Source organism: Heptranchias perlo, chromosome 2 (assembly GCF_035084215.1).
Source record: "Heptranchias perlo isolate sHepPer1 chromosome 2, sHepPer1.hap1, whole genome shotgun sequence".
Taxonomy (NCBI): Eukaryota; Metazoa; Chordata; class Chondrichthyes; order Hexanchiformes; family Hexanchidae; genus Heptranchias; species Heptranchias perlo.
The window spans coordinates 30,711,673-30,724,235 of NC_090326.1; the positions used below are offsets into that span (position 1 = coordinate 30,711,673).

The 12,563-nt window shown below is 45.4% G+C and overlaps 1 protein-coding gene across 1 annotated transcript in view; it reads right to left on the reverse strand.

The window, feature by feature from the left end:
* cap2 (cyclase associated actin cytoskeleton regulatory protein 2) overlaps positions 1-12,563 on the reverse strand; it is a 306,535-nt gene that overhangs the window by 84,443 nt on the left and 209,529 nt on the right. The window contains exons 6-7 of the mRNA XM_068001661.1: positions 11,238-11,323; positions 2,982-3,087 (exon numbers count right to left, since the gene is read on the reverse strand). Of these exons, the coding sequence (XP_067857762.1) occupies positions 2,982-3,087; positions 11,238-11,323 (192 nt within the window). The remainder of the gene's footprint in view (positions 1-2,981; positions 3,088-11,237; positions 11,324-12,563) is intronic.

Genomic DNA, 12,563 nt, shown 5'->3' on the forward strand with positions numbered 1-12,563 from the left:
GTCCAGAGACTTGAGAACATAATCTAGGCTGACACTTCAGTGCGATACTGAGGGTGTGCTGCACTGTTAGAGGTGCGTGTCTTTCAAATGAGACATTAAACCGAGGCCCCGTCTGCCCTCTTAGGCGGACGTAAAAGGTCCCCTGATACTATTCAAAGGAGAGCAGGGGAGTTCTCCCCGGTGTCCTGACCAATATTCATCACTCAACCAGCATCGGCTGTAACCGTCCTAATATCAGCCTCGCAATCTGTAGGTTACTACATTTTAACGCACGGCCGCAGAGCCTTTCCAGCACAATCAAGGGCGAGCTCCAGCTCACTGCCGACAGGCTGACATTTATCGCTCTCGGAATGAGTAGACGATTTCTCACTAGTAGCTCACCTTCCCAGTAAATAGTTCTCAAGTTTGGAAAATGAACAGAACAACTCGTGCTGCTAAGCCTGGGATTTACCAGGAACCTGACATGTGAAACTGCAACTTAATAAGCTTAATATCACACCAGTGAACATTCTCCCCCTCCACAGCTCAACTTTAAAGAGCAAACCCACAAGAGTACTTCAGGAAAAAGTCAACACTTCATTTTACTTCAATGTAATATGATTAAAATCTTTTCAGGGAATGAGTTAAGCAAGGGTAGTATAATGTGGAAAAGATGTTAATTCTGAACAAATCCAACTGATCCTCAAAGGGCGCTTGGTTTCAATTGATTGATTGATCAATTGAACTCTTCCTCTCTCCTTGATGTTCCACTTTCTCCTTCAGCCACAGTGAACTTCTCCCCAGCTCGAGACTGACTCTCAGCAAGGATGCTGTTCTGCCGGTCGACTGACCTCCCAACCGTGCGGTGCTCCACCTAGTGGCCAAGCCGAGAACTCGGGTAACCCGCACAACAAACAGAGAGGAATCCAGCACCAACCCAGAGGCAAAGATTTGAATTTGCGGTGTACAAACTGCTTCAAACGTCTGACGTTACTTGGTCCACTATTTTAACTAGGCTGAAAACCTGGGAGGGTGGGGACAGACACCCTTCAATAGGGAATTCAGGAGAAACTTCTTTGTCCAGACAGTGGTTAGAATGTGGAACTCACTACCTCAAGGAGTAGGTGAAGTGACTAAGATAGATGCATTTAAGGGGAAGCTAGATAAGCACATGAGGGAGAAAGGAATAGAAGGACATGCTGATAGGGTTAGATGAAGTAGGGAGGGAGCAGGCTTGAGTTCAGCATAAACACTGGCATGGACCTGTTGGGCCGAATGGCCTGTTTCTGTGCTGTGTAATCTATGTAATTCTATGTAAGACAGACGAATGTAATTGTGATGGCTTTAAGTGCAGTTCTCTATTTGCAAACAATATCCTGATCAAGGATCAAGTAGATTTCCACAACTGTAGAAAATTCTTGCAAATGAAACAAAATATTTTTTTTTAAAACAGCAGCCTTTATATGGACGCAGGTGTCAGCTGTGGCTCAGTGGTACCACTCTTGCCTCTGAGTCAGAAAGTTGTGGGTTCAAGTCCCACTCCAGAGATTTGAGCCCAGTGCAGTACTGAGGGAGCGCTGCACTGTCGGAGGTGCTGCCTTTCAGCTGTGACATTAAACCCTCTCAGCTGAACGTAAAAGATCCCATGGCACTATTTCGAAGAGAAGCAAGGGAGCTTTCTCTAGTGTTCTGGCCAATATTTATCCCTTAACCAACATCACTAATAATAGATGATCTTACTGTTTGTGGCTGTGTGCAAATTAGCTGCCACATTTCCTACACTGCAACAGTGATTACGCTTCAAAAGTACTTCACTGGCCGTAAAGCGTTTTGGGACAGCCTGAGGTCGTGAAGGATGCGATATAAATGCAAGTCTGTCTTCTTTTGTTGTAGCAAACCCAGGGTCAGCAGTCCTTACAAATCCTATCTGCCAACAATATGACATCCTTTGGGTACTTAACCTTTTGCTCTGTTCACAATGATGACTCACCTCTGTCTTTGCACCCTGTGCTGTCATGCAGCTTGCATTTTAAAATGACAGCCCATTTTTGGGGGGAGGGGGTTGGAGAAAAGATTTAGGTTTCACCCCTCAATGCACAGTACTTGTACTGGCATCATTAAAATGGAAAACTAACCCATGTCCTAATATTTTTTTTGTATCAATGGTTACTTTTCACTCCTACATTTTATGAAAGGTGCTATTTCACACTCTATGTTGTAAAAAATGATCTCTCCCGTGCAATCACCCATGTTCAGAACATTTGCAAATAGACTGCCTGATTCCAAGTCCACCTACCATAGAGAATACAAGCAACAGAACTATTCTGATCTTCCATTTAAATAAAGATTAAATTCTTCCTGCATGCAGTCTTCCACTCCCCAGAGCTCTACCTTTTAATTAAATGGAGTCATGTTTCAAAGAGCAGGCTGTTGATTTATTAATTCACGGTTTTTAAGTGTTGGTATTTATTGGGAGTTGAATATTAGAATTTACAAATTCCTTGTCTCAGCTACAAGGGGTTACCTCATTCCATATTCTGTGACTCAGTGGTAGCACTCTCGTCTCCGAGTCAGAAGGTCATGGGTTCAAGTCCAACTCCAGAGGTGTGAGCACGAGAGGTTAAACGAGGACCCGTCTGCCCTCTCAGGTCGATCCCATGGCATTATTTTGAAGAAAAGCAGGGGGAGTTTCCCCCGGTGTCCTGGCCAAAATTTATCCCTCAACTAACATCAACTGAAAAAACAGATTATCTAGTTATTATCTCATTGCTGAGGGTGGGACCTTGCTGTGCGCAAAATTGGCTGCCACATTTCCTACATTACAACAGTGACTACACTTCAAAAGTACTAAATTGGCTGCAAAGCGCTTTGGGACGTCCTACAGCCGTGAAAGGCGCTAAATAAACACAAGTTCTTTCTTTTCTCATGTGGAGAAAAACACCAGCGCAAACTTGCATCCGTTAAGTTATGTTAGTGCTGCATGAAGCTGTGAGGATACTTACAGCCTTATTCCAGGAGAGCCCAGTGGTGTGGTACTCTTTGATGTAGGCCTGAAGCTCTGTCCAGATACTGAGGAAGGATTTGACCCATTCTACGTGTCTCTTGTCACTGCAGGTGAACAAAGATTTAAGAGAATAACAACGCTAAATAATGTTGAGATTAACTTGGAGAGAAGCTAGCTGAAGCTATTTAGCATGCACATTAAAGATCTATTTCAGCCTGCAGTTAGTTTCTCTTTTCACATTGAACAAAATATCTAAACAATCCCAGATAATCGTAGAATCAGATTCATAGAATGGAAACGTGCCGGCTCTCTACAAGAACAATCCAGCTAGTCCCCCTCCCCCGCCCTTTCCCTGTAGCCCTGCAAATTTTTTTCTTTCAAGTACTTAGCCAATTCCCTTTTGAAAGCCACGATTGAATCTGCCTCCACCACCCTTTCAGGCAGCGCATTCCAGATCCTAACCACTCGCTGTGTAAAAAAGTTTTTCCTCATGTCGCCTTTGCTTCTTTTGCCAATCACCTTAAGTCTGTGTTCTCTGGTTCTTGACCCCCTCCGCCAATGGAAACAGTTTCTCTCTATCTACACCCCTCATGATTTTGAATACCTCTATCAAATCTCTTCGCAACCTTCTCTACTCTAGGGAGAACAACCCCAGCTTCTCCAGTTTAACCACGTAACTGAAGTCCATCATTCCTGGAATCATTCTAGTAAATCTTTTCTGCACCCACTCCAAGGCCTTCACATCCTTCCTAAAGTGCGGTGCCCAGAATTGGACACAATACTCCAGTTGTGGCCGAACCAGTGTTTCATAAAAGTTCAACATAACTTCCTTGCTTTTGTACTCTATGCTTCTATTTATAAAGCCCAGGATCCCGTATGCTTTTTTAATCGATTTCTCAACCTGTCCTGCAACCTTCAAAGATTTGTGCACATATACCCCCAGGTCTCTCTGTTCCTGCGCACCCTTTAGAATTGTATCCTTTAGTTTATATTGCCTCTCCTCATTCTTCCTGCCAAAAAGTATCACTTTGCACTTCTCTCCATTAAATTTCGTCTGCCATGAGTCCGCCCATTCCACCAGCCTGTCTATGTCCTCTTGAAGTCTATCACTATCTCCTCACTGTTCGCTACACTTCCAAGTTTTGTGTCATCTGCAAATTTTGAAATTGTGCCCTGTACACCCAAATCCAAGTCATCAATATATATCAAGAAAAGCAGTGGTCCTAGTACCAACCCCTGGGGAACACCACTGTATACATTCCTCCAGTCTGAAAAACAACCGTTCACCCCTACTCTGTTCCCTGTCACTTAGCCAATTTTGTATCCATGCTGCCCCCTTTATTCCATGGGCTTCAACTTTGCTGACAAGCCTATTATGTGGCACTTTATCAAACGCCTTTTGAAAGTCCATAAACACCACATGAACCGCATTGCCCATATAAACCCTCTCTGTTACACCATCAAAAAACTCATTCAAGTTGGTTAAACACGATTTGCCTTAAACAAATCCGTGCTGACTTTGTTTTACTAATCCACACTTGTCCAAGTGACAATTAATTTTGTCCCGGATTATCATTTCTAAAAACTTCCCCACCACCGAGGTTAAACTGACCGGCCTATAGTTGCTGGGTTTATCCTTACACTCTTTTTTGAACAAGGGTGTAACATTTGCAATTCTCCAGTCCTCTGGCACCACTCCCGTATCTACGGAGGTTTGGAAGATTATGGCCAGTACCTCCGCAATTTCCACCCTTACTTCCCTCAGCAACCTAGGATGCATCCTAATCTGGACCAGGTGACTTATCTACTTTAAGTACAGCCTGTCATTCTAGTACCTCCTCCTTATCAATTTTTAGCCCATCCAGTATCTCAACTACCTCTTCTTTTACTGTGACTTTGGCAGCATCTTCTTCCTTGGTAAAGACAGATGCAAAGTACTCATTTAGTACCTCAGCCATCCCCTCTGCCTCCATGCGTGGATCTCCTTTTTGGTCGCTGATCGGTCTCACCCCTCCTCTTACTACCCGTTTACTGCTTACATGCCTATAGATGACTTTTGGATTCCCTTTGATGTTAGTCACCAGTGTATTCTTATACTCTCTCTTTGCCCCTCTTATTTCCTTTTTCACTTCCCCGCTGAACTTTCTATATTCAGCCTGGTTCTCATTTGTGTTATCAACCTGACATTTGTCATATGGCCCCTTTTTTCTGCTTCATCTTACTCTACCTCTTTTGTCATCCAGGGAGTTCTGGCTTTGGTTGCCCTACCTTTCCCCCTCATGGGAATGTACCTAGACTGTACCCGAACCATCTCCTCTTTAAAAGCCGTCCATTGTTCAATTATAGTTTTGCCTGCCAATCTTTGATTCCAATTTACTGGGTCAGATCCATTCTCAACCCACTGAAATTGGCCCTCCTTCAATTAAGTATTTTTTACTCTAGATTGGTCCTTGTCCTTTTCCATAACTAATTTAAACCTTATGATACTATGATCACTGTTCCCTAAATGTTGCCCCACTGACACTTGCTTCACCTCATTCCCCAGAACTAGATCCAGCAATGCCTCCTTCCTCATTAGGCCGGAAACATACTGATTAAGAAAGTTCTCCTGAACACACTTCAGAAATTCTTCCCTCTATTTGCTCTTTACACTATTACTATCCCAGTCTGTATTAGGATAGTTGAAGTCCCCCATTATCACTACTCTTTGGTTCTTGCATCTCTCTGTAATTTCCCTGCAAATTTGCTCATCTATATCCTTCCCACTAGTTGGTGGCCTAAAGTATACACCCAGTAGTGTAATGGCACCTTTATTGTTTCTTAACTCTAACCAAATAGATTTGCTTATGCTTGCGTGTGCAGAACAAACTTGTCCAACAAGGCCCTACACCATGTGCAATAGATGGAGTCTTTTCTGTGCTCCTCTGCATTGTGGGAAACATGGCCCTCCATACCATGTGATCTTTGTACACAAGACCAGTGCCAAATGAAAACGGGCAGGGAGGGCGGGATGTGTGGCAAGAGTACACTTCCACTGTCAAGAGCAAAGTATTTTGACCTTTTCAATGGAAATCTCTCCCTAATGGAGATAAGATGGCAGTGGGCGGAAGAGGCAAAGGGAGGGAAAGCAGAGCAGGAAGAAGAAAAAGGAGGAGAAAAGAGGAAAATATGAGTGTTGGGTAATCACTAGGTTTAGAGATTTAGGAGAGACTGGCTAACTGGACCCACAGACTGCTGCAATTATAGACTCCAAGGATCTTGACACTTCGCTTTGATCCAATTTAAAATGGAGAAGGACACCAACAATTTCTGGATAACCAGAAGACACTCCTCCGGTAGCAACTATCCTTTAGATAGTTTGGAATCTGGCTCTGAGTAACTTATGCTAATCAGAAACCTTCCGAACTGTTTCTCGACAGGTTATTGTCATTAGTCAATGTCCACATAAAAAACCTCGGAAGACTTGTGGGCTGGCTCGACTCCGGGAGACCTGTTCAGCGAGTGAGGCCCTAATGAAAGCACTAGATACTGTTAACTGGTATCAGTCACTCGGGCCTCAATTATAGCCCCCCTCCCCAACAGGCAGGTATGGGCCGCGCAAGGGCTTAAAATCATGAAATTCGAAATCCCGCCTCCAACGGGCTGCGTTCCCAGCAACATCAACGGCAGCGAATCAGGCCCTGGATGAGGCTCCCGCTAAAGGCAGGCGGGGGCCTACTTAAGCTGCAAAAGTCGTGACCCGATAACGTCACCGCGATGTAATATTAACGTCCAGTCAGAGGGGGAGACCGGCACTACCCGGCAGCAGAACTACAGTGGGAGGAGCCGACCGGCCAGAAGAGGCCCAGGTAAGTTTCAAATACGTCCTTCTCCTTGAACTCCTTTGTGGGCCACGATGAGCTGGACTGCTCCACCCGTCTTGGGGCCTCCCCAGCCCCGCATCGATGGCGCACCGCAAGGGAATCCCCAGCCCTCTCCGATCGCGCACCACGATTGTCCAAGAACCTCTCCTCACACTGGCTGCCGGCGACCGTTCCCACAGGTCCCCGGGTGCAGCCTCCTGCCGCCAAATTCCCGCTCCCGCCCAGGTAGCGAATCTGACTGGGTGTTGGTCAGGACTCCGGGAAGCTTTATTTAAATGAGGTCCCGCTGTTAAGACCGGCCGGGTCTCCACGTCCCTGAACTCTCCGGGTGCGCCACCCGCTACCATTCTCGCGCGTAACCTCCTCCCTCCTACTCTCTCCCCCCACCGCGTGACAATCCAGGCCTTGGAATCAGACAATTTAGGACACACGGTCAACTAATCACGCTGCCTGAATAGTATAGTGGGCTAGTTTTTTGAACTTTCTGAGGAAGTTGTTTAAATTTCTTTTGTGAAAGTAACTTGACTTTTTGGGAATGACAAAATAATGAGGCTAAAAGTTTCAGCTCTCACTGCCTAGAAGATTCTTCTGCAACTTGGGAGCTTTAAGTAGAATGTACTGTTCGGTGCCATCAGTTACATTATTGCTCTTTCACCTCTGGGACCCAGGACTGATTTACTAACTCACATTACTGGTGGGGAACCTTGCCCTCCACCCCCCCCAATGCATATCAGGAGATTGCCAGTGCACAGTCCATGATTTGACAGAAGAAACATAAGAAATAGGAGCAAGAGTGGGCCATACGGCCCCTCGAGCCTGCTCCACCATTGAATCAGATCATGGCTGATCTTCGACCTCAACTCCATTTTCCTGCCCAATCCCCATATTCCTTGATTCCCCTAGAGTCCAAAAATCTATCAATCTCAGCCTTGAATATATTCAATGACTGAGCATCCACAGCCTTCAGGGGTAGAGAATTCCAAAGATTCACAACCCTCTGAGTGAAAAAGTTCCTCCTCATCTCAGTCCTAAATGGCTGACCCCTTATCCTGAGACTATGTCCCCTAGTTCTAAACTCTCCAGCCAGGGGAAACAATCTCTCAGCATCTACCCTGTCAAGCCCCTTCAGAATCTTATATGTTTCAATGAGATTGTCTCTCATTCTTCCAAACTCCAGAGAATATAGGCCCATTCTACTCAATCTCTCCTCATAGGACATCCCTCTCATCCCCAGGAATTAATCTAATGAACCTTCATTGCACCACCTCTAAGGCAAGTATATCCTTCCTTAGGTAAGGAGACCAAAACTGTACGCAGTACTCCAGGCGTGGTCTCATCAAAGCCCTGTGCAATTGTAGTAAGACTTCCTTACTCTTGTACTTCAATCCCCTTGCAATAAAGGCCAACATGCCATTTGCCTTCCTAATTGCTTGCTGTACCTGCGTGTTAACTTTCAGTGTTTCTTGTACGAGGACACCCAGATCTCTCTGAACACCAACATTTAATAGTTTCTCACCATTTCAAAATTAACATCCATGGATGGGATGAAATGGTTCTTTCTTGCTTATAGCTACAAGGGACCAAAGTGAGCAGAGTTTGGGAAGGTTCAATCTTGTTCACTACGGCCACAAGTGTCACTCTGGTGCAGGTTGGGGAAGAAGGTCTGGGCTATATTGAAGGAGATCAGTACTCATCTAATGCACACTAATAGAATCGGTGGGATTCAGTGCCCCAGTCAATGGTCAGCCAAGATACAACTTCATATAAACCTCACCATTTCCTGGTGCCTGTCAGAAGATACCTGATCCACTTGGACAATAGGCAGGGATACCTTAACATGCATCGAAAATGCAAGCCTTCCCCACTGAGAGGGGTTGGGGTGTTCAATGTAAGGCTGAAAGAGGATAACAACTTTCATGCCTGTTTTCATGTTTGGATGACTTCCTCTTGAAGGACCACTGGTGGAATGGGAATGGAGCAAAGACCTCAAGAGCTGGCCCTTGCTACTTGAAACATTTTATGATTTTATGATCTCCAGCCTCTCAAGCTAATGTTACTTGGAATTTGCCTGGAAATTTCCGAGAGTTCTCCCCTTTTTTTAAAATCCTCCTCTCTTGATGGCGTTGATTCAGGCTTGGATGTGGCTCAACAGACATCGGCAGCCCTTTTGTATTGCACCCAAGTAGCCGTTGACAAGTGTGAGCCCAATCCTGTCCTCACCCAACATCTGCACACATGCACCAGGCTGCGGGAATACCAATTGATTCTCCCATCCCTCCCCCTCACCAACACCCATCCCACCCAGTCTGGTGATACGGAGACTAGGAATCAATTGTCACTAACCCCCCACCGCAGAGCAGCAAATTCGGCCAAGATTGATGATGAAATCTGACACCTTCCTGAGCTGCACAGCTCAGTGCTGAGCCAGGTTGTGTGTTTAATGTATTGAGTTTTCGGGGACAGCCTTTGATCTACACAGGTCACACACACCACACACACACCCCCACCCACGCCCCTACCGACACGTATACATGCGCGCAACCTACTGACATACAAACACGTGCCCCTACCGATACGCACGCACGCACGCGGCACCCCTACCGGCACACGCACACGCTCGCGCGCTCGGCACCCCTACCGACACGCGCTCGCACGCCCGACACGCGACACGCACACCCCCGTGCCCATACGCACCCCCACCAACACACACATGCCCCCGACACACACACACCTACCGACACATATACACGCGCGCACCCCTACCGATACACACACCTACACATGCCCCTACTGACACATGCAGCGCCCCTACCGACATACAAACACCCACGCATGCCCCCACTGATGCACACCGCCCCCCCCCCCCACCGGCGCCCACACGCCACCCCCACCCCCCCAATGCACAAACACCCATACACACCTCCACCGGCACAAACACGCACACCCCCACCAACGCACACATGCCCCCGGCCACACACACACACACCCACCCACGCACACCCTTACCGACACCCAAGTGCACCCCCACTGACACACACACTCTCACACACACAAACCTAACACACACACACACACACACGTGCAGATGAAGGAAGTGGCTGATGAATAAAAATTCTCTCTCTAATCACTGCAATTAGAAAATGAGCCTTTTTCTATTGGATGGCTATCACTGGTTAGCCAGCTGCAGCTGTTGTGCAGTGTGTCAGGGGGGGTGACTAATGCTCCAAAAGGACTCGTTCAGAGGGTTTCAGACAGTCGAGTCCTTAAGCACGTGTCATATGCTGTGGTACAGCACGATGCACAGCACGTCCTTTGTTAGAAGTACAAACGAAAACTGTAATCCACATCCTCGGCTGCATGCATAAAAAATTCAAAACAAAAGACCACTTGTATTGAGATCTTCGGCCTATAACGAGAGAGATTTTGCTATAAGCAGAATTATGATTCTATCGGCTAATTCTGAAATCTGATACTGATCAACAGTATAGTATCAGGTATATTAAAATGACTTCTTGCCTATCAACTACTACTGGAGTGCCAGGGAAACACTCATAATCTAACCATAATTAACTTATCTGGGAATTAAGTGGCCAAAGACATTATTTGTATTAAAAACCTAAAATGCTAGAAACACTTAGCAGGTTAGGCAGCATCTGTGAAGAGAAACATAGGGCTAATATTTCAGGTCGATGACCAGTTCTGACGAAAGATCATCAACCTGAAACGTTAACTCAGTTTCTGTCTCCACAGATGCTGCCTGACCTGCTGAGTGTTTCCAGCGCCTTCTGTTTTTATTTCAGATTTCCAGCATCCACAGTATTTTGCTTTTGGTTTAGACATTATTTGTATGTTAGTCTTCAACCAACAGCACTGAAAAATAAGGAAAGGGGCAGGTGAGCACCATCTGTAAAGAAACTTTGCGCCCCAGTCGAGGTCCTAACTAGCAACGTATTGCCTCGATACTTCACTTGTTCTTTGACCAGTAACTCTCGCAGGCAGTGGGGATGAGGGAGGAATTCCTGTAGTTGGGTGAAAGAGATGGTTAACTGCAAGTGGCCTCAGCCTGCAGAACTGTGCGTTGGTAGTGGAAGGCTGAGAGGGGGAGGCCGGAAGGAGCAGCTGTGACCTATGGAAGGCTGTAACTACCCAATGCATTAATCTCTAAATAAGTATCACTAAACTTTATCTTTCAAGCTCCCCCAATGATCACAACGTTGTCAGGATGTAAAATTGAATGTCAAGTTATTACTGAACTCCTCAATTCATTTTGAAAATATTTTATAATGCTACTCTTTGGAATTTATTCCCAATTTTACACAATGCAGAATATGCAAGCACCAGATTTAAACAGCACACACCATATGCTAGGATGGCAAGAAAGGCAAACTTACATGTCCTTGTACTCCTTTAACACCCTGTTAGTATAGAAGGTGGCCGCATCATTCATCTCCTTGACATAAGGACCTGGCTTAGGGGCCTAAGTTCACAACAAAACAGCAAAGCGTCGGGAAGAAGAATGATGCATAGAAAAGAGAAAGTTGGAGGGAAAAAAAACACGTTAGATTCAACAGAAAGCCGTTTATTAACTTGTTACCCAGCTAAAAACCAGCAAAGCAGATGCCACTTAAACCCTTGATGTTTTCATAGAATTATGCAGCACGGACGGCGGCCCATCGTGCCTGTGTCAGCTCTTTGAAAGAGCTATCCAATTAGTTCCCTTCTCTTTCCCCATAGCCCTTTCACATCATCATGCCTTGGTTAAAAACAAAAGAGGAGTGAGCTATCTCATCAGTGATCAAAGCACCAACAAATAGATTAGATCAGATTAAAAAATTAATCTAAATAGCTAGGGCTAAATTCATTACTCTGACATGTTTAAAAATAGAATAACTGAATACTCAGGAGTTACATTACTAACAGGTAGGGCAGAGCCTGGAGTTGTAATATACTAGTCCGCAAGTAAATGTGGGCATAGTGGAATACTCATTTCCAAAGTGGCCAGCCTTGTAGAGGAAGCCAGATAAATGCTCATCACCTGCTAACATCATTATAGAGTTTCTAACCTATCCCACTGATGGTTTCTATGCTGATAAGCAGGACACTAAATATAGCTCCATCTTTTTAAAATTATATGGTGTTATTGGTTGTAAGGTACCAACTGATTCCTCAATCTCTGATTATGAGATGGTATATTTTGGAAGATAACATGGGTGCAACATCACGCAGAGAATTGTTTACCCCATTTCTCAAATTCCATAAGTGCTGCCATTCACAACAGACCCACATCAATGACAACTGCTTTGTTTGTCAGCTCCCTTGAAACACCACTCATCTATAACTGCCCACCCCAAATTACCCCTTACATCACCCTAGAATATCTTAGATTAATGTAGACTTTCTTCTGCTGCTGCATTATGTATATATAAATTCCATAAATGTACATTATAGGGGGACTGGATGGTACAGAGAGGTGGACACTGGCCCTTCACCTCTAGACTCTGGATTCCAATCAGTCCAGAGTGATAGGATGGAAGACTGATGGCTGTACGGATCCTACACAAAATGAGTTGCAGAAACCTCAAACAGTTCCCACAGCAAAAAATTGTCCCTAATTCAGTACTAGTGGGCAAGCTGACAGAGAGGCCACAGGATGCCTGGTGCAGTAATGGGTACTCATCTGTTGGTTGGTCCCAAGGTTCATCTGAGGTTGGGGTTGG